Here is a 22760-nt window from a genome sequence, read left to right on the forward strand (position 1 = left end):
ACTGCTGTCTCATTGCGTCAGGTGTGCTCTGCACCTGAGGGATTTCACCTCTTAATCACTGGTTAGCATTCACTTGTTCATCCTGATTGCAGTTCTGGTCGTCTTTACGCTCCTGGTCCCCCTCCAGATTACACTGCCGCTGTTGGTCTCTGGCTGCTGGGGATGTTCAGTTCGATCAGCGAAGCTCATCTCAAGCCCTCCGGCCCCATTAGTGTGAAGGAGTACCACCCCCTTCCCCTTTCCCTGCAGGCACAGGTAGAGGGGCTCTGCAGGCACTAGGATGTTGTGATGGGTTATGTGTTTGCTTGTGAAGTATGATGCTTTAGGGTTTTGTGCTGGTCATCTTCACTGGTTCTGGAAGGTTGCAGCAGTGAGGGGCTGGTGTCTTACATATTGCGTTGGCGCAGGCACCAGCAGATGCCATGCCTTGGTTAGATTTTTCCCTAGGTCAGAGGTGACTGAGTGCTGCTTGGGTGATGAGTGTGCACAGGTATAGCCCCCATCCCCATGACGAAGTGAGCACAACCCACTTGAAGCTGCTGGACAGGTTCATGTTCCCTGTGCTCACCATGTGTCCAAGCCTGCTTGTGCAGCAGTTTATCATTGGAACAGCTTACAACCTCCAGCAGCTCCAACCACTCTATCACCTCCTGAGATACAACTGTCAGGGAGCAGCAGCCTGAGCCAACAAGGGTCTCTGCCAGTGGGACAAGCAGAGATCTCCATCAGCAGATAATGGGCATTGTGGGACAGGATGTGGCTGCGGCAGGAGGGAATTAGGTGGGCACATCCTGTGAGATCCAAAATCTGTTCATCTGGTGGTACTGTTAGAAACAAATCATAAGTGGCAATACCAGATACAATTGCATTGAGATGGCAGAGGTCCTGAGGAGTCCTGATGGGCTGCCGATAGCCGGTTGAAACAAATTGCCCACTGCTGTGATACCTCAGCTCCCAATAACAGAGGGCAAATGGCCTTCTAGAGGGAGATATAGATTTTCCTTTGAGATATGGAAAGGGAAATAAACTAAATTATGTTCGAACATAGGGTTCTCTCTCTCTCTCTTTAAGTGAAAAAGGGGAGAGAGAAAAAAAGAAGGGAAACGGGGGAAAGAGAAAGAGACATAAAATAAGCTTCAGCAGGCATTTGCAATTTAATTGATATTTGGCGGCAGGAAGCCAATCAGTATAAGTAAATTGACGTTATAAGATAAAAATAATTGCCTAATGGGATACCTTCCCCCATGGCTGTGGCAGGCCAAATAAATACAGCATCGTGTGTCAAAGCAGCGTGGTGGCCATTCCTGGGCACAGCCCGCCGGCAGGGATCGGCGTGGGCTGCGGATCATTTTTATGGCATCTGTCTCTGCTCCCCGAGAGCAGGCAATGAGGGGTTGCACATTGATTGCTGCTCCAGCCAACAGTGGCTGAGGGAAAGGCTATAATTAATGGCTTTATTTGTTGGAGCACTGCTGAGAACAATCGAGTGTGTTATGGTAACGACTGGTGCCCGCATTCCAGTGGCATGGAATACACTAGAGTTGGTGTGTAGCCCCTGGGCTCTGTGTGCCTTCTCGAGAGCTAGGTACAGGGCAAACTCGTGTACAGGAGTTGGCAGCATTTGAGAGGTTCAGCTGGTGCAGGTGGGCACCAGGGGGATGATGCCGGGTTGCAGGGTGCCAGCAGTGTGTTTCTGGTTCATCCCACTGGTGGTAGCAGAGCAGACCCTCCGTCCTTGGCTGCCACATTTTGTTCAGGGAGAGGGAAGTTGGCATGGATGATGGTGGAGGGACACCTCATTTCCTACTGTGGGGGATAACAGCCTCTCTGTCCAAGCCCCTAGCCACTACCCTTCTGCAGTGGCAGCAGAGGTACTCGTTACAAGTTTTCTTTCTTTTTTTTTCTTTTTATCTAAAAAAATGGTCTCTTTCAGGGATTTTCCCTAGAAGCAACATGGTGCAATCCAGTCATTTTTGCGAACGCTGCGTTGTTTTGTCTTGTCAGCACTGGCTTTAACCGGGGTGGGGAAGTGATTGTGGTTCTGTGTGGTTCTGTGAAGAACCCGTGGCTATGTGTAAATGTTTATGTATACACACCCCTACATATGTAAGGAAGAAAAATTTCAGCCAGTGTGCATCTTGAGTGGGCTGCTTTTCTTCTCAAAAGGATTAAAGTCAAGTAGCTATGGGGAAGTAACACCCTGAAAAATTGTAATGAACCTCTCCTGGAGATTCTGTAAGTCTTTTTAAAGGAAAAGTGCTTGTCTTTTACCTCACTAACAGGAGTACCTGGTGGGCAAGAAGGGACTGATACCCAGGCTTGGTCACTCATGAGGAGTGATGGCTCATTTACTTTTAAATACTTCTAAATGCAAATAGATAGATAGATAGATAGATAGGTAGATAGGTAGATAGATAGATAGATAGGTAGATAGATAGATAGATAGATAGATAGGTAGATAGATAGGTAGATAGATAGATAGATAGATAGATAGATAGATAGATAGATAGATAGATAGATAGATAGATAGATAGATAGATAGATGATAGATAGATAGATAGATAGATAGATAAATGACAGGACAAGGGGTGATGTCTTCACACTCACAGAGAACAGGGTTAGATTGGATATTGGGAAGAAATTTTTCCCTGTGAGGGTGGGGAGGCCCTGGCACAGGTTGCCCAGAGAAGCTGTGGCTGCCTCTGGATCCCTGGAAGTGTCCAAGCCCAGGCTGGATGCAGCTTGGAGTAACCTGGGCTAGTGGAAGGTGTCCCTGCCCATGGCAGGGGGTGGAACAAGATGAGCTTTAAGCTCCCTTCCTATCAAAAACAGTCTGTGATTTTGTGATAGGACGAAAGGAAACAGCCTCCAGATGTATCAAAGGAGGTTTAGATTGGATATTAGGAAAAAATTCCTTTCTGAAAGGGCTGTCAGACACTGGAACAGGCTATCCAGGACAGTGGTGGAGTTACCAGCCCTAGTGGGATTTAAAAGACATGTGGACATGGTTTAGCTGTGATCTCGGCAGTGGTGGGGTAATGATCTTAGAGGGTTTTTCCAACGTAATTGAATTTGTGATTCTATGATTTTATGTAAGATGATTAATTTACATTTAAGCACTAAAATGATTTTGAACTGAAAAGCTAAAATAACTTTCATTTTAAAGTCTCAAGATGGGGTCTCTCAACGTGTTCAGGATTTTCCCCAGTAGGGCTTTTTCACATAGTTCTTCAGAAATGATCTCTGCTTGCAAATGAAATTCAGTTTCAATCTATAACTGGTTTTACATATAAAAAAGTGTCAAAAATTTCCCCTTCACTGCAGCTTTGCAGTGTGGTCAGAGTCACATCCCCTGCCCTTGGCTTCTGCACCACCAAGCAAACAGAGAGAGGCAAGGCCCATGTCTGCCATACCAGGCATTTATTCTCAGACCACCATTACTGATTCATGCAAACCACTGTTTTGCCAACAGCTGGCTGTTGGGAACAGAGAGGGAACCGCAGATACAGTAGTCTTCAAAAATTATTTGCCACATTTTAGCCATCTCTCTCTCTCTCTCTCTCTCTCTCTCCATATATACTTACACAAACATAAAGTTAAATATGAACAATATATGTGTTACTTTAAAAAAAAAAAAATTATTCTTTTCCCTGGAGCAGTTATCTCATTAGATGGAAGGGACATGAGGTCAATCTCAGCTGCTGCTAGCATCTTTGTCACAACCGAGCCTGCAGGAACAGGCTCTCGAGCTCAAGAAATGTTTGGAAGAATTTCTGTGATGCAGCCCAAAAAGTGACCCACTAAATGAAAGCAGGTTTTGAAATAACACAAGTACGTGCAGGGAGATTTTCCCACCTTGCTTAATAAGGGCATCTCTGTGATAACCACGGCGTCAGGGGAGTGGTACTGTAGATTGTTGAGTTTACTGCAGGATAAATAATTAATGTTTAAATGACACAAATTAATTATGACAATTAGCAAAGAGTTACACTGCTTTTCCTTAAAAATAAAATCTTGGCTGTTTAATTTTGTTCCATCTCCAGTGTGTCAGAACATTTAAGGCAGAACCATAAAATACAAGCATAAACAGAGATATAACATTTTTGCTGTTTCACCAACTGCCTTTTTCATACAGAATCCTAGAACATCAGGCTGGAAGGGACATCAAGGATCATCTGGTCCAACCATTCTTGGCAAAAGCACTGTCTAGGCAAGAGAGTCCAGCACTCTGTCCAGCCAAATCCTAAAAGTGCCCAGCATTTTAGGAATCTAGTTCTTCCCTGGGAAGATTATTCCAATGACTGATTGAAAAATTTTCCTCCTGTGGCCATCTGGAATCTCCGCAGGAGTCACTTGTACCCATTTCCCCACATATTTTCCATGTGACTCCTTGTAAAAAAGGAGTCTCCATCTTCTTGTGGAGAAGTGGAACATGGCAATAAGGTCTCCTCTAAGCCTTCTCTTCTCAAGGCTGAACAAACTCAGATCACTCAGCCTTTCATCATATGGCAACTTTCCAGCTCTTGGATCATCTTTGTGGCCCTTCTCTGGACCCTCTCCAATCTGTTCACATCTGTTTGGCACAGCAGGATGCAAAACTCAGCACAGTATTCCAGGTGCTGACTTCTCTATCTCTGTCGGCAATGACCTTGCTGATGCAGCCCAGCATCCCACTGGCTCTTGGCCACGGAAGCACCCTAGTCACTTTACTGAGCTTGGTGTCCACCAGCACCCCCAGGGCCCCTTCCACAGAGATGCTCTCCAGCTGGATCAATCCCAGCCTGTGAGGCACTCCTAGATTATGTTTTTCCATGTGCCACACTTTGCATTTGTCTTTACTGAACTTCATAAGGTTAATGTGAGCCCAGTCTTTGAGCATAGCAGTTCCTATGAGTCCACAGGAGGAGGCTATGGGAAACCATGTTGAAAGCCTTGGAGACATTCAGGGAACCAGTGTCTGCAGCTTACGCCACCAAATTTTGCCCTGTTCATTCACAGTACCTCCTGTGCGGGCAGACAGCATCTCCCAAATTGCAGTGTTGAGAGCTGAGGAGTGGCAGCAGCATTGTGTTCTCCCTCCTGGAGTGGCATGCTGGGGCTGGGGGATGCAGAGGCTACCCTGCACAGTACAGGTGCAGCTAGGGAGACTTCCAATCAACGTCAACCCCTTGGGCACTGGTGGTGATCTCCTTGGCTGTGGGAGCTGCCAGACCATGCAAAAGGCAGCAAACTGCATCAGGACTGCCACGGTGGTTGGTGTCCCAGGTTGAGCTGCTGGCATTGGCATACCAGCCACGCTCCTCACTCCTGTCGCTGGCTGAGACAGTTTCCGGATCCCACACTTCAGTGGGATCCGGAAACTGCCTCAGCATCTCTCCTTCAGGAGCCTGTTTGATGGACCTTTTCCATCTTCCGCCTGTGCTTGGAGGAGAACAGAAGATGGGAAGTGCAGCGCTCCACTGGCATTACTGAGCAGAGTGGATGGATGCCTGGCAGCATGCGGGTCCTGACCTCTCTGCTGGGCTTTGTTTAAGCATGATACAGTGGATCCAGTCTGGGAACACCTCTGGCTTATTGTCACGGCAGCAGAGCGTTCATGTTCGGGCAGACAGGAAGTGCAGCCAAAGGACAATGGATGGACAGATGTGGCTCCTGAGTGTAGGAAGTACACTCAGGAGCCACATGGATGATCTTTAAAACATAATTCCTCCCTACTAATTGATGTGGATAAAATATATAAAAATATAATTAAATTTGTACCTTGTGTTACTTGTAAAAATTTGTAGCTGCATATTCTATTTTATAATGGCTTTTTATTCCTGTGTTTTGCATTATAGCTGTAAGGCGATATACTGAATTTGTCTGTGACATTGCTTGCTTCATTGTAAGCATGAAAACGTGCAGGTTGCAGACTATCATTCTTGATTTTGGAAAATGACATATTTAATTTATGCACAAGAAAAATCTGCAGGTATTAAGAGCTCTTTGTGAGTGCTCTTTGTGGACAATCTTGTAGGAAGTGTGAACAGACACCTTCCACTTGTGAGACAGTGCGGAGCAGCCATGCTGCTGATGGAGTGAGCTCCATCCTCGACAGTCTTTTTCTCTCCTTTGCTTGTAGTAAATCCAGCCTTGTCATATCTTAGGGGTTCTGCTTGAATGTTTTCTATGAATTTGCATTTTAGGAGGAGCAGCATCTCTGTTTGGGAGTTCTCTGCATTTCCCGGGAGCTCTGCCTGGATCTTTGGCAGTGCAGGAGTGGAAGGCTTCTTCCCCCGGGGAGAGCTTGCTGGGATGCAGCAGTGCTCTTCGTACTTCTCAGCTGGGCTCATCATGTGGGTTGGATGTGGGTGAGCTCTTCGCCACTTTTAACTTCTCTGGGTAAGTTTCCCAGACAGTCATTTGTGAAGAATTCAAGGTGTTAGGTTGAAAAAGTGCTTTGCAGTTCTAAGCTTGCAGGGAAAGATGAGTTTTGACTGATAACAATAGAATAGTCCATATTTTTCTTATCAAACACCAGTTCCTTGGGAGAGTAGAAGTTTGTCAGCCTCTTCTAGGTCTTCACAGGCTTGAGCTGTTGCAGGGTGTGCAATGCCAGGTGTGCAAACTTCCTGCTGGCTCCTACAGATCTGTTTCCTGCTCTGTTTTTTGCTGCACTTTGCTTCATAAGGACAGCAAGTCACAGAATCCCAGAATGGTTTGAGTTGGGAGGGACCTTAAACCCTATTTCATTCTACGCCCTGCCATGGGCAGGGACACCTTCTCTTATCCCAGGTTGCACCAAGCCCCGGGAGCTTGGACACTGGCCTTGGACACTTCCAGGGATCCAGGGGCAGCCACAGCTTCTTTGGGCAACCTGTGCCATGGCCTCACCACTCTCACAGGGAACAGTTTTTTCCCAATATCCAATCTAACCCTGTCCTCTGTCAGTGAGAAGACATCAATCCTTGTCCCAAGTGGTCACTCTTCGCATAGACCTTGTTGGGCTGCATGTCCTACCACCACGTTTCCTTTGACTGTCAAATTTCTGTCTCCCAGTATTTTTCAAAGCTGTAAATACTCTCCCAGCTGTTCATAACCAGTGGCCAGTTTAGCATTTCCAAAGGTACACAGAATATAGTTTCATCTGTAACCTGCATTAGTCCTTGTCTCCTAAGCATAGCTAGAAATTATTTTTTGAAAGAAGTGCTGAAAAGTTGCGTTATGACATGGTATGGAAGTAGGTATAAACTATGTTAAAATTGCTTCAATGAGCATTTAAAAATGTACTTTGAGCTGGCAATACATGATATAAAGTGCATGTCTCCAAAGATTGCTGCTGAACACAGCTTACAGAAATAGATTAGGAAAACAATCAGTTTCTTGCAATCATTTGTTAAAAAACTTGTAATGACTTACGTAATTACTGTAGTTATACCTCCCCTAATTCTTATAGAAATTACAGAAATACAAGCCCATTCCTACATCATGCAGCAGATGGCTAAGGGGTCCTGTGGACCCGGGGACTTGTCCAGATGTCACAGTCTGCTGTGGCCTCAGCAGCCATGGGGGGATGCACCTTCCCACTGTTTGTGGGCCGGGCTTGGGGCTTCTGCTCTGTTTTGCTTAGCATCTTCCTTCTAACCTCCATCTCTGCCCTTTTGAATTCCCCACAGTGCAAGGGGCTATCACTGACATAATTTTTAGTTTTTGAATGTAAAACTGCATCAGAAGGGCAATCACCAAACCTGCAGAGGTTCCATCGGTCCCTGCAGCCACTGTTCTCGAGTGGAATCTGACATGGCTAGTGCCCGTGGGCATCACTGTGGCTCCTTGAGGGTGTTGTGTGGAGGCTGAACTGACAGCTCCCAGACTAGGAACAGTCAGGATAACAGCTCATGCTGCTCCACACGTCGCTGTCTCCTGTATGCTGGGACCCCCACTGGGGTGGGCACATCTGCACAGCCAGCTGTGCTGCATCCCTGCAGCATCGTGGGAGACAGTCCACCTGAATCCCCTCCACCACTGCAGCCCTCGCTGGGGCTGCTGGGCAGCAGAGCAAGCCCAGCCCTGCTCCTGGATGCTCTGACATTTGGGTACCCCTTCAGCCCTGGGGCACTGCCAGGCCCAGGAATGGATGGTGTTCCAGAGCAGCATCCTGCACGGGCGTGAGCAAAGTCCACCCTGCTGGTAGCCTGGACAGGTGCACAAGCAATCCAGCTCCACTCAGTGGCACTATTTGCACAAGTGTTTGCTCAGATGTATAGGATGTCAGGTTCACAAGCACTGAGGCTGCCAAGGTGTGAGGTCCCACCAGGCCTTTGTTGTGCATGGGATGGGGGAGATGGCAGGGCTTTCCTAGGAGATAAATAACAAAATTTCCATATGGCAATTGCAGGATTAAATAACTATAGGAGGAGGAGAGCTGTAATGTCATGGGAAATTTTTTCTGTTAAATCAAACCTCCTTTGTTGGTGATGCCCGTAACCAGCTTTGTGGTGTGGCTTTGCAGCTGTGGAGCTGCAGCCTTGGTTGCGCATCAACACTGCAGGATGACACCTTGTGAGTGCACTGGCACAGCTCCAGCTCGTCCATCTTGTGGGTGTACAACCTGGCTTCAGCTCGTGCATCAGAGAGGACCTCCAGCTGTCCTAGACGGCAGAGACAAATGTTCTAACAGTGGAGAGGAGCTCATTCACTCCTCAAAGAAACCCCAGAAGTGGCTGGTTGGTGATAAAGGTGCTAATCTCTCTGCTGCTGAGTGTTTTAGGAAGAGCAGCACTGACAGGCCAATGAGAGGGCTCAGCTCCTTCCGTCTTGCTGCTTCTATTCCCCAGAGCGAGTGCAAATTTGGTGCTGGGCCCTCAGGGACTGGCCAGCTGTATCCTGCGTGCAGACAGGTGCTGCTGAGAGGGGTGTGGTGTGATGAGGTCTCACCTCAGGGAGCCAGGGAGATGCAGCCTGGTCTGTGATACTGTGCATGTGGTGAAGGCAACCTGCCAAGAGTCAGGGACCTTGCTTTTGCTGCTGACTGGGCACAGTGCAGCTGGGACCAAGATGCAGCAGAGTCCAAATGGCCCTTGTCTCCAAGAAGTGCCAGGGGACTCTGCAGGAGCAAAGGGCAGGAGGGAGGCCAGGCTGGGGGCAAATGGGATGCCCCCAGGCTGGCCGTGCATTGAAGTCGCAGGTGGGACATCACCACTGGCCACCCAGTGCTAGCCACAGGTGTGGTGAGCCCTGGTCAGCCCTGTGCTTGTGGGGTGTGTGGGTGTGCTGGCAGTGCCCAGTCAGGACCATCCCCAGTACAGTCTGCTACGTACTGGCAGCGTGTACAGCTTCTGCTGCACATGAGAGCTGGAGCCAGATGGCCACCAAACCACTGATGTCCCTGCTTGTCCAAGCACTGATCAGAGGGCAGGGGGCTTGAGCCATTTGGGTTCCTCATGTCCTCACACCATCCTGACTGCAAAATTGGTAAAATACATGTAAAAACAGAATGCAAAGGTGGGAGTGTTCAGCAGCACTCCCCAGACTTTTCCCAAGCCCAGAGGCAGGACAACGTGCTGTCATCAGCAGATGTGAGTCTATGTGTCTCCAGAAGGAGCTGAGCTGGTCCAAGTATATCTAACAGGTCAAGGCTTGAAATGAAGAAGCAATAAGCCACTGAAATGGTACTATCACCGAAACATGATTGATCAATTGAATTCTATCAGAGACAGTGGGCAGTGAGATTAACTCAGGCCTGATGGGTTCAATGAGTTAAAGCATGATGTTCATTTCAGCTTCATTTCACCAGTCTTTGCTTGTGAAATTGGTCAATCAATAGAGGTTGAAGATCATATATATATATATTGGTGACCACCTTATAGGGAATATAATCTAGCGTAGTCAGCTCCTGACTCCGGCTGCCTTCAATAGGTAATGGAGACAGAGAAGAGACTCTATCAGTGCCACCGAAATGGCCTGATATCTTCTCCAAATGAAAAGTATTTTTGGATCTCTGATGATTTATCTTTTTTTTCCCCTATTTCTCACTTTGATCTATGGTAAAACCTATACCCATCTTTGTGAAATGTAATGATTTCTTTAGAAAATATTTGCACAGTGATCAGCTAGATACACTTCAAAATATAAAGCTTTTTAGTGATGCTGTTCTTTAAAAAAAACCAGTGCTTTGAAAACTCAAATAGTGTAAATACAAAGATCTCTTACCACATATGCAGTCCTAAAACTAATGCTTTGCTGGGAAGAGCACGAGGCAGCTGTCTGTCAAATGCACACAATCCTGAGAAGGTGGTAAGAAAATTCAGCTTACTTTTTAAACAAAACCTTCCATGTTGTAATTAAACAGACTCTTTATCTTCTCTGGACTAACTTACAGGCATGCTATGGAAACAAATCACCTTTTTGCCTCCTGGTAATATTTCATTTGCTTCATAATGTTTTAAATGTGGTGAAAAACATCCTCCCTTAATTAGCCTGCATTTCCCTATAAGGTGGTGTAATTAGGTATGATAACAGGTAATGAAGTTGGACAGTACAAATTAGAGACAGAAATCATGTCCTTTATGAATGTGAGCTGTTCATGGCACTAGCTATTCACTTCATGATTCACCCTGTAAAACCATATTGTTCCAAAAAAACCCCTAAACCCAACCTGAAAATCAGTAGATTCCTTTTGACTTCAGACAGATCTACCATGGAGATGTACACTTCATGGCACATCTTTATTATTAATAACACTGGAAATATTATTCCAGCTGGATTTGGGGACGGTATCCATTTCTCAGCTGTTGTTGCCTCACTGAGACTTTCAAGTGGACCTGCACCAGGGCAGGGTCTGTCTCACACTATAACACAGTACTTAAGTAGAATCATAGAATCATAAACCAGTTTGGACTGGAAGGAACCTTAAAGATCATTTTGTTCCAACTCCCTGCCATGGGATTTCTGTATTTTGTCTTGTTTTAATACTAAGTCTTAGGGCTTTTAAACATGCTCTAATGTTTTGTGAAGATATGGTCAAGGGTCTTTTTTTTTTCCTATTTTGGTCCTTAGTCTTAAAAACAGTATTTTAAATCAAGTGAGTTGTATAGTGAGTATCACCAAAATTCTTGTTTAGCCACATTTAGGAATTTCAAATATTCTCCTGCCGTTCCAGAAAGCGTGTCACGGATGAGTATTTAACCCTAGAAGTGTGTTAAAAAAATATAACACATCCAGACCTGCCATAATGGCCCAAGGAGAGCTCACACCTCCCCTCCTCCAGCACTAGGCTTCAGCACCTGTCCCACCTGCTCCAGCAGCCACCCTGCCAGTCTGATCCAAGTCCCTCCTGAGCATCCCACCCTGCTCAGGACACTGATTCAGTTTCCCACAAGTGCACACCCGTGGGATGGCTGCTCCATTTTCAAACACGATGAGATCTCATTATACACCTGAACTCCGGGTGTACAAACAGTGCACAGACTGTACTGGCATCACCAAGAACATTTTCCAGGTCATGTCATGTCTTGTATCATTTCACTCCCTTTCATCATGCCCTTTATCATAGAAGTGCATAAAGCTTTAACTTTGATGCCAAACTCTGAATAAACCTATCCTTGCACTTCACAAAAGCCATCATCATCTAGTCTCGATAAAATTGCATGACTTTCTCTAAACAGTTAAACATGAAGTTGTCACCAAAACCACTGATCTGAAATAGAGAAGGAAGTTTCCAGCATTAATTGCTTACATCAAATGCCTGTTCAGCATAAGCACTATTCTGCTTCAGTTCAGTGTCAGAAACCGAGGTTGAAAACTGTATTTCCCTATGTTGGTCCCCCAGTCTGACAGTTCTGCCTTATAGCAGTCCAGTTCTCTGGATAGACAGGATATTCTGCAAAATCCATTTGTGCTGAAGGATGATCTCAAATCAATAGTCCCTTGTAAAAATTTTGTCCAATGTGCATCACCCATGTTACTGATGGCTGGTACGTGTTTGTGGACAAAACTGATGTCTACAGCAGCAGGGTGTTTTTGCACAGATCACTTCTGTCAGATCACCTCTATACTTGCCATCAAAAAACTTGATGTAGCATCTGCCAGAGGAGATCTGGGTCATGTTATTCCTCTGCAGACTTATTGGACTGTAAGCCACTGCAGCATTCATGGAAATCTTGCCATTAAAGATGCATTTGAATTCTACTCCTCAAAACTATTCTGGCAGAAAGATTCTGTTTTTAAAACATTTCCTCCTTCTGTCTAGTCTGATGTTGCCATCTGGAGAAGAAATCTGATATTTACTGTTGTTCTTGGAGTTCCACCTCCTGGAGTTCTGGGAATACTGCAGACCTCAGCTTTTGGTTGCATAAAAGATACATTTCCAGCACTGACAGGTGAAGGAAAAGAAGGAAACCACTGTGAATCTGCAAAAAGCAAATTGAAACAAGCCTCTGTATTGCAAAAGTCTTTTCAGACTGCCAATCTAAACATTTTTCAAACTTGTCTTGTGGCTTTTCAGCCGTGGGCTGTCACTTATGACTTCTGCTGAAACTCTCTGCCAAAGGGAAAAGGTAGGAAAACGTGCCTTGGAGCCCAGGCTTGCAACCTGCCGGTAAACCCAGGAAATACTGAGTGAATTGGAGTGTCAGAACAGTGCCTTGGATCAGGCCTTTTTGAGGGTGTTGCAGTGGTAACTCAGCCCAGGGATGTCCCACTTCTGTACAATGCAGGCTGTGTTTTGGGAATGCCTGAGCAGTGCTGCTGGTGATGCTTCACAGAGAGTCTGTGTTTCCCAGCATGGGTACTCCCATAGCTCAGAGCTCAGCACAGGATGGAGCTGAGCAGGATTTGCAGGTAGCACAGAAAGGGGACAGAGTGTATGGGTGCTAACTGAAGTTTACCGTGACTGTCATTATCCTCCTGTGTCCTCCTGCATGCAAACCATGAACCAGATAGGTTTTCAGGTAGTGCAGTAAAAGTGATGAAGGAAGAAATGAGACCATTATCCTTTGCCCTGCCTTTAAATTATATGTGAAATCGTTGGTGGGTTGAGGGTTGGCTGTCCAGTGCGTTTTCCAGTGATACTTAACCTCTCTAAAGGTCTTCATGACATCACCATAGTAGTACCCACGTCTATTCAAGGGACAAAATGAGACACTGTTCTATAGGCCTCATCACTGACATGACTACTTACTCTTCCTCTTCTCTCTCATCTTTGAAAGGTATTCAGGAATCTCCAGTGCCAAATGGCCATTCTCTCCCAAGCAGAGATTTTCTTCGGAAACAGATGCGAGGAGACCTTTTCACCCAGCAGCAGCTGGAAGTGTTGGATCGTGTCTTCGAGAGGCAACATTATTCCGACATTTTCACAACAACTGAGCCCATCAAGCCAGAGCAGGTACTATTGCAAGTATTTCATGTTTTCCTGATATGCTGCCTGCTGGCAGAGGTCTGTTTGGTGGACATCACCAAAGGCTGCTCAGAGTTTCAGTAGACAATCACAGAAAAACAGGTGTGTTGTCAAGCTCATCTCAGCCAAGTGCATGTTAACCATGGAAGTCTATTAAAAAATAAAGGAAAACACTCATTCAGCAAACATTAGCAAATGTTTGGGTATGAAATTATGCCTGATCTGGACCAGTTGCATCAAATGAGCCTTTAAAGAGCATCGCAGCTTCTAATGTTTTTGTTAGATCAAAAGCAGGCATTGCAGATAAAAAGAGGAAGACTTGCAAAACCCAGTGCCTAATTTTGGTTCCTAGTTATCATGACTGTGGGCACAAATCAGATTTTTGTATCCAGAAATGGCTTATTAGGCGTGTAACTGGCCATTTGCTGAGAGAAACACCCATTAGCATGTGAAGGTAAATTAGTTGCACCTACAGATCAGCAGTGTGTTTGAGGAGGACTTGGCACTAATATTTTGGGAAAGTTCCATTTTTGCAGGCATGATGCAGAAGCACACGCAAAAACTGATGAGCCCCATCTCTCTGTGTTCTTCTTCCTGGGTAGCAGTATTTAATTCAGCTGCTGAGAAGGAGGTAGAAATTAATATACTGCTGTCAGCACTGGTATTGGTCTAGCTTGCTACTCAATGATGTATTCAGCTTTTTGTCTTCAGGGTTCTTAATAACAGATGTGCTTTTTAGCAAGGTGGATGGACTCCTCTAACTGCAGCCAAACACCAATTCCCTTTGGAGGAATCTGTACTTTTGAGGGCCACTGGAGATTCTCTCATGGCAGATTACTACCATCATGGATCCACTCAAGGAATGTGTATTAGCATACATTTAAAAAAAAAATTACTTACGCTGAAAGTCCTATGGTAGAGTAGAAATTCCTCATGCCTTTAGGCTCGCATTTGTTATTTCATTCATAGAGACATTTACTTTTCACCAGCTTCTGCTGGTTTTCTGGCTTCCTTGATTCACACATGCTGAGAAACTCTGCAGATCTGAACTTGAGCTGAAAAAAGATGGGAAGCCAAGCCGTCATTGTCTCTGGAAGGTGAAGTGGCCTTCATGTACCACTAGATGGTGGTTATCCCATCCAAACACGGGTGATAGTGGAGAGGACAGGCACTGTGCCCACACCTGTGGCAAGCCTTTTCAGCATTGGTCACCTAGGAACTGTGTGGTATTAGATCTGTCCCTGCAAAACTTTTACGGGCCCAAATAGTCATTGCAAAGAGAGCAAGGATGGGAGAGGACTGTGTATTTTTTTCTGTGTTCTGGATCCCGTGAGTCATGGACAGCTGTAGCTCATGGGAGACAGTCCAGCAGCGAGTGAACATTTATCCAGATATAAACTTTTTTTATAGGAAGAATGGGAGATTTGAATAAGGATGTTGCTGAAGTGTTATCCCATTTATCAAATTTGGGATGTATGACTGTTGGTGGAGCAAGGATCTTCCCAGGCCCATGTGACTAGAACAGCTCTGAGCAACTGGATTATTAAAATTGGAGATGTGCTGCTATCAGTTTGGTGAACAGGGGACTCTCTGAATGCTCTGGGAAGTCAAATAAGATGCTAAGAAATGTGACACTATGAGATTCAAAAGATACTTTGCAGAAGCATCTTGCTTAGGCATTTTTGCATTTGATTACAAGAGAAATTTGTAGTTGTTTGCTTTCATATAGCTTGGAGCATGGTCATTTGCTTTTGGAAGGCTGGACCATGGTCAAGGGCTTGTGGTTCTTTGAGGTCAGCTTCTGCTTTCTGATGGTGTGTGAACTGTAACTTTCAATGTGAGCAGATGTGTAAGACTTGCTGTGTTTCACAGGGTCACGGCTATGAACCCTAGCCGTTACCAAAACAGTCATGTCTTACCTCCTTGGTAAGTCAAGCAAAGCTGTCATGATGCTTAACCAAAGCAGAGAAGCTGTCTGCATCAATTAGTAAGGCTGAAGAAATCAATGAGAAAGAAAATACTGAGAACATTAATGATGTGCCTTGGAAAAACCACAGTTGTCCTTGCAATAGATTGCTGTAGTAAAGCAAGGTCTACCTGTGACATCAAGCTGTCCAGAGTGCTGCTGGACTCCGAAGTGATGCTGTAGGAGCTAAATCAGTGGTGGATGTATGGAACCCTGAGCTATTTCCGTAGAGGAAAATATGGAAAAGATGCTCCTCCCCATAGAGACAGGATGTGGGGAGAAGACTGGTAGGAGCTGCTGACCCACTGTTTGTCCATTTTATTAGAAATTTGATCCAGTAGCAGACATCTGAATATCAATAATTTTGCACAAAAACTTGTTGATGTCCCAGTGCTGTTCACCTGAGGAGGGCTCCAGGTATTTTACTGGAAGAAGTTAGTCTCTAGACAAGGTAGTTCCCTTTTTCTTCCTGATTTTGCCTCCTCTCCAAGTCTTCCTCCTCATTTGTGTGCTGGGAAGGCCCTTGGCCATGGTCAAGAGGAAGAGGTCCCTCCTGCACAGCACAATGTTTGCAGTCTCATCATGCTTGGTCTCCAGCTGCAGACTTGCCTCTGCTGCCCAAAGTCCTCCTTTGGACAAAATTTCTGGACAAAATTTGTCCTTGCCTTTTGGAAAATGTCCGTTCTTCCTCGTGTATAGGTAGATGGACTGATGTCTGTGTGGGAGTGCTTGCTCACAGCTTCCAAACCCTTTGTTTTGAGTACTTCCTTCACTTTACTATCTTTACGTTTCCCTTAGCTCATTTGTATAAAATGGAAGCTCTTGAGTTATTTCTCACCTCAAGACATGTTGTGCTTTCCATAAACATCATAAGAGTTTTCACATCTGCTGTAAGCTGTGCTGTCTGTGGAGAGACCCACAGGGAATGGATACTTGTCTTTGGGGAAGGGCTCATACCATGTTGAGAGAGAAGGCAACCACTGGACAGTGACAGGAAAATAAAGCATTAGACAGTTCTTGGACAGAAATGGTGACAACTGTGTGTGCTGGGTGAGGTGGGGATCCTATGGTGTGTTCCTACGATTAAAAACTCCATCGCATGGTGTGTGTTGGAGGGCAGAAGTGAGACATCCCCTGTTACCTGCCTCACTTTGCAGCCTGACAGCTGGTGGTGCAGTCGGGCACATGTAGGTGTGTGCTCTGCAGCACTGCATGTGTGGATCACAAGAAACATCTGACAGCAGGGGAATTCCAGCAGCTGGGAGCTGGAGAATTAAGCTCTTCTGTGCAAACAGCATCAAGTCCTTTTATGTCTATATACTGTGGGGAGAAAACACAGCATAAAGTCAGTACTCTAGAATTACCCTGACCCACTTCCCCCGGCAGAGTCCTTCATATTTATATATGAATTCTTATGTAGAATGAATGGCTTTCCCTCATGTTTGTGCCCTTTTGAACTCATTTTTTGCAAACAGCCTGTGATCAATTTGCACTGGCTGCATATGTTCATGGAAAACTAATTTCACGTGTTTCTGGGCACTGGTCTGGAAACGCACATAGTGGTGTGTTTGCAATGTCAGTGTTGCACTGCCATTCTGTACATGGCTGCGGCCCACCACTTCCACACAGCTCTTCCATCAGCCGGGATGAAGCCCACAACTTGAATTCAACGTAATTTTCAGGTCCTGGAGAAGGAGAACCTTCACAGCACCTGCCTCTGGGCTGGCAGCAGCTCCTGTTCTCGCTGTGCTTCTCTGTTTGTGTGTATGTTTGTGTATGGGCCTTACTGATCCTCAGTGTGTCAGCTCTGTGGTGAAGTCCCCTTGCCCACAGGGAAGGCTGTTGTGTTGCTGGCACAGGCTGCACCCCAGTTATCCTCGGAGCAAACCATACTGACACAAAGAGTGGCTTTTCCCTGCTGGCCCCGGAGTTGTGCTGTGCATCTACACCAGTGGCAGACTGACACACTCCAGCCTGGCCCCTGCCGCAGGCAAAACCCCACCATTCCTGGTTACTGCAGTGGCAATTCAGATTTTATTCAGAACAGGCACTCATCCTGTGCACAGAGTTGCAACATTGAGTTGCAAAATTTTCCAATGCCTATAGTTCACTAAGAGCTTGAGGAACTAGAGGCACTGGCTGTACTCTGCAAACCCCTGAGCCTGGCTGTGAGGGTGATTGTCCTCCAATGGCTTCCTTCGATTCCAGCCAGAAGGATGGAAAAGCTCTTCCCAGCATCCCTGAGAAGCTGCCCTGGGCTGGCTGAGCCTGTGGCATCCATTGTGTGTACTGTTTACATTCCCCAGGCAAAGCACAGACAGGAGATGTTCCTGGAGACCAAGGCCCAGGAAAGTCAAGAAGAGACAGGGGCTTCAGGCATGAGAGGCTGGACAGGTTCAGGAAAGCCCCATCAAGGTGGGAAGGGGGCTTGTGGATGAATGTGCTTGTGGCAGCTGTGAGAGTGGCATTAACACCTGTACAGGAGAAAAATACAGGGTGACGGATATACAGCCAGATTGGCTCAACTGAGAGTCAGTGCATTAATTTCCTCAGAATAAAGAAGAGAATTATTCATGCTGGATTTCTGTCCACAACACAAATGGACTCTTGTACTTCAGCTTCACACATGGTCCAGTTGAATACTCATTGCAGCCAAGAGGAATATTTATATTGACTTTAACAAACTTTAGAACAGGGCCATAACGAGACATAACATAATGTGACCAAATTCAACACTATGTAGGTCACCTGACATAGAAGAGAACTTCTTGCTGCTAATGGCAGATAATTCCCAGGCCCTTCCTAGGGCTTTAGCACTAGCTTTTTTAGTTTGCTTTTAGCTAGAACCAAACCGAATATCTTTTTTCAGATAAATTTCTGTATAAAATGTAGATATGTTGGGCTCTGGCAGAAACCAGTAACCTGGCAAACATATAGTAACATGTGTTTGTGATATGGAATGCAAGTAAACATGGGTCTAGGGATAAGCATAGGCAGATGGAATTTGGATAACTAAGAGAATTCTGATAGCTAAGGAACCCCTTAAAATTACTTATGAGTTGGAAAAGTCGAAGAATTGCATGAAGTTGAAACCTGGTTCAGAGAGATTTACGACGAAGGAGTTCTCTGGACTGACAAAGAGAGGGGCATAAAGCCCTTTTGAAAATCTTCAAGTTTTGCTTTCCTCTCAAGTATGCTTTGGCTTTGAAAGAGGAATCTTAGGATTTTTTTGCTCCGAAGAGCTGTGCTGTATGATGTGTTCGCAGGAATGCAGCTCCTGAGAGCACAGAGATGCACAATCCTCCTCACAGTACTAGAGTCTGATCTTCAGGAACAACAAGGAAAATCCCAGTAAAGCCAGAAAGTACAATCTGTTTGTATTTTAAGTGGACTCACTCAGTCCCCAAGTGCAGTTACTGAAGAAGCAGAAGGAAGGAATGAACCTGGTGGAAGGTGTCCCTGCCCATGGCAGGAGGCTGAAACGAGATGATCTTTAAGGTCACTCCCAACCCAAACTGTGCCATGATTCTATGAATTGTGGAACAATATGCGTGGTCCTGTTCCCTGGAGTGTGAGAAATAGGTTTGTCCTGGGAAACCTTTGGCCCTACAGAGGCTGCCGAGGATCTGAAAACACTCTGACACTTGTATTAGAAATGCAGAGCTAATATTTGCTTGTGTCTTCCCAAAACTTCATGTAGTCCAGTAATAGTGAAAATTATGAAACTAACTCATCATTTGTTTGAACAACCAGATCTTTTCTTGACCTGCCACCTGTAGAAATGATATGAGCATTCCAAGGTAGGCTCTTAACTGTGGCTGCATTGCACGGTGTGCTAAATGAAAAGCAAAATTAAAAAGGAAAACAAAACAACACAGGGCTCAATAAATGTACACAAGTACTAAAACTGAGAAAAAATAAAAACAGAGGAAGAGGCGAAGTGGAGTCCAGCATTGCTCTGCCAGCTCTGCAGGCAGTTCCTCAGTGCAGGCAGGAGTCTGACTGGCAGCAGGTGGAAAGCCCCCTGTGCCATGCTGGAACACACCTGCAGCCCTGTTGGGGTGGCAGCAGGTCAAGGTGATGACTGGATGTTGCAGGGTACAGGACGAGTCTGTGGGTGACTGCATTACGCCCATACTATTCCTCAGGCTGCCCCAGTGGCAGCCAGTCCCTCATCCTGCACCACTGGAGACTGGCTGGCATCAGCAGCTGGGTGGGCTGCCCTGGCTGCTGGCGCTGGTGCCAGGGTGGGCTGCGGGCTGCCAGTGGGGCCTGCCTGCTCCCCTCCATTCTGCTGGCTCTCTGCCTGAAGAAAAGGGCAGGAGAGGGTGAGTGCTGGCAGCGCACAGAGGAGCAGGGAGCCAGAGTGGTTTCTGTGGGTTTTATGGCTGAAACCTCTTCTGTGATCAGGGCTGCGGCTTTATTGGTGGGAGGGAAAAAACCCAACTCTAAAAGCCAGGCTAGGAGAGCACATCAGGAGACAAAAAACCTTCCCATATTTACTCTCAGTAGACTATCAAACAACACCAGGCTATTAATTTGGCTTTTGAGTCTTCACTAAAGCCCATAAAAGCACACAGTTGTCAAATGGAGTTCGTTTTAATTTCCTTTCAATCACAGTAAATTATTCAGGTGATAAATCAGCTGGGGCAGCCTCCTGGCTGTAATAGAAACCCTAATTCCTGGCTAATTATCCAGCCCATTGCTGCCAGCAGATCAATACCCCCACCGAATGGAAAGGGCGCAGGGTCTGGGCGGGCAGGGTGATGGAGGGACAGCAGCTGGGAGGACAGGCATCCATGACCCCTGGCCTGCACAGGGACTGGGGGGGGGTAAGCTGTGCTCCTGCTGGTTGGCAGGACATGGGACTGGCCCCCTGCTGCAGTTGTTATGTTGATTCCCTGAGTGCTGGGCTTTGCCGCTGGTCCTCATGACAAGTCATGTTGGGGGGTTCAGGGGGTGTGGGAATGAGCTGCTCCCACCCTGGGGAGAGCATGTGTGTGCTGCGGGGGTTTCCCTGCACCTGGTGCTGCTCAGCTCTGCTGGCTGGTTGTTAAAATGAAAAGAAATGGGGAGAGTGTCCTTAGAGGACTATTGAGGAGGAAATCTCAGGCTGGCAACATTTTTTCCTTGCCTAGTAGAACCTTTCAATAATGGTATAATCTAAAGAGATAAAAAGATGAGAGGACCAGCGCTCAACCGTAACTTGGAGCATTTCACTGGGACAGAGAAGCAGATTTTTTGAGATGAGAGTAGCACTTACACCCATCTCCCTCCATGAGCTGCTCCATGCACAAAACTCCAAGATTATGCTGCCAACTGTGGTCTCCAGTTTCACCATCATCAGGTTATTCTGCAAAGCTGTCTGATAGAGTTCCTTCGTCTGCTGCAGAGGCTGAAGTCTCCTCGGGACAGAGTCTTTTCTCTGAGCCCCATGTTCCTCCATCGCACTGCTGGGAATGGGGAAGGATGCACCAGCTTCTCTTTTGGCTCTGCTCATTTTAGATTGAAAAAGGAGATAGAAACCTTCCAGGGTGTTTCTTCCTGCTGAAAATCAACTTTCTTTTTTTTGAGTAGAAATGTTTTTCTTTTAGAATAGCAGCAGAAAGCACAGCTCCCTGGGCCAACACCTCTCCTTTGCATTCCTACTGCTCTGCCCTCCCTTACGAGCATTTTTTTGTGCATGAATGTCTAAAGACTGCACAGAATTCCTCACATGTGCTGCCTTGTTGTGACATGTCATGTTGGCTGGTGACAGTCACAGCAGAGTCCTTTGTATGACATCTGGTATTCTGTGTGAGAGTGGGGCTGTGGAGGCAGGGAGTTTTCTGGGAAAGGAGCATGACAGAAGCCGTGTATCCAGCTAACGTCTTCCTGCATCAGCATCATCTTTGTGAAGAGCACCCTGCAGCTTGCAGGGACAGCTGAGGCTGTCTGAGAGGGATGGAATTGAAACAGCTGGTCTTCGAGTAAGTAAAAGAAATGAGAAGAAGCCCTGGTGGGCTAATCCAAGAGTTGCCTGCTCTCCTGTCCGGCAGAGAGATGGAGATATCCTGTGCCCCACTAAAGCCCAATGCCCCTTCCCAGGGGTTTCTCCCCATAGAATTGTGTGGTGACCAGCTTTCCCACTTTGTCTGGAATCAGTGGGCAGCCTGAGTTTGGGATTTCTCCTGCAGGCTTTCCCAGAAGGAAACTGGGAACATTTCCTGTGGTTTGCAATGCTGTGGGAGAATGATCCTGCCAAGGAAAAGCTGCTGCCAGAGGACAGAGCTGGGGTTTCTCTGCACTCATCCTGCTGTGCTGACAATCAGCGTAATGAGACCAAGCTGGGGAAGAGCAGCAGCACATGGTCTTGGGGATTTCAGGGTGAATTTCAGTGACTGGAGCTCTCCCAGCGCCTGTTACTTTGTTAGGGAAGCCTCAGCACTGGTTGAGGCTGATGCAAATGCTGTTTACCTCTGAGTCTGCTGCGTTGGGTTTGCTGGGCCTCATACCCCAACTCACATGGCTCTATCTAGGGACTACCTCTGACTCCAGTGGGGCCAAATGAGAGTACTTTTCCTATAGAGTCATCCTTGTAATCTCCTCCCTTTGACCCATCAGGGAGGGGGAATCCCAAAATACCAAGGTAAACATCTCCTTTGGGAGTTGCAGTGCATTCCTGGTTTTAAGCATCCCTTTTCTTTCCTCCTGACTGCTCTCAAATGTGACTATATGTGAAAATACAAATTCACAAGCTAAAGGAAAGGCCAGCCTTGCTGTGCCTCATGCTCTCACACCTCCTTCGTCCTTGTCTCTTTTTTTCCTTGCTCTGTGCACAGTGGGGGGGATGTCTTTTCCCCTGGACAGGCTCCCCACATTGTGCACAGGCTCATGCAGAGTAGGTGTCAGTGACATGAGACAGGATTGGCAGCTGGCAAGGGCAGACCATTCTCCCCTGTTCTGGAAGCTTCTCAGGGACTGAGATGCCATTGAGGAGGAGTGTGGTGTGCTTTTTTCCCTGAGAATCTGGGTAACAGTGTTTGGAAATTGCAGACATTCTTGTTGGGTAATGCTGGAAGGGGGTGCTTTTCCAGTCACCAAGTTTTATCTCAGCACCTTCCATCAGCTTTACATCCAGAGCTTAGTGATGACATGGAACACAACATCTTCCAAAGGCAGCAGGTGGTTTCCTCCAGGGATTTTCTGTGGCTTCTAAGTGTGATAGAGAGGTGGAAAATTCAAGAAAAGATTTTCCCACTTGTTATCTTGACAGAAGTGTTTACATTTCTCTGAAATTTAGGAACTGGCATTAAGTAATTGCATATTTGTTCATCGTGTGTTTTGCAATAATTTTTTTTTTTCGGTTTAGACAGAGAAACCACATCTTTCACCAATATCAGACAATGTCATGTTATGGCACTAGTTGGCCAATTATGT

General features: G+C 46.2%; 1 protein-coding gene and 1 long non-coding RNA gene across 3 annotated transcripts in view; both read left to right on the top strand.

The window, feature by feature from the left end:
• The window catches only part of LOC135407446 (uncharacterized), a 274027-nt gene that overhangs the window by 91008 nt on the left and 160259 nt on the right, over nucleotides 1–22760 (top strand). The window lies entirely within an intron of this gene.
• PAX5 (paired box 5) overlaps nucleotides 1–22760 on the top strand; it is a 123056-nt gene that overhangs the window by 29018 nt on the left and 71278 nt on the right. For both annotated transcript variants that reach the window (XM_064640985.1, XM_064640984.1), the window contains one exon: nucleotides 13188–13363. In XM_064640985.1, the coding sequence (XP_064497055.1) occupies nucleotides 13188–13363 (176 nt within the window). The remainder of the gene's footprint in view (nucleotides 1–13187; nucleotides 13364–22760) is intronic.

Source organism: Pseudopipra pipra, chromosome Z (assembly GCF_036250125.1).
Source record: "Pseudopipra pipra isolate bDixPip1 chromosome Z, bDixPip1.hap1, whole genome shotgun sequence".
NCBI classification, from domain to species: domain Eukaryota; kingdom Metazoa; phylum Chordata; class Aves; order Passeriformes; family Pipridae; genus Pseudopipra; species Pseudopipra pipra.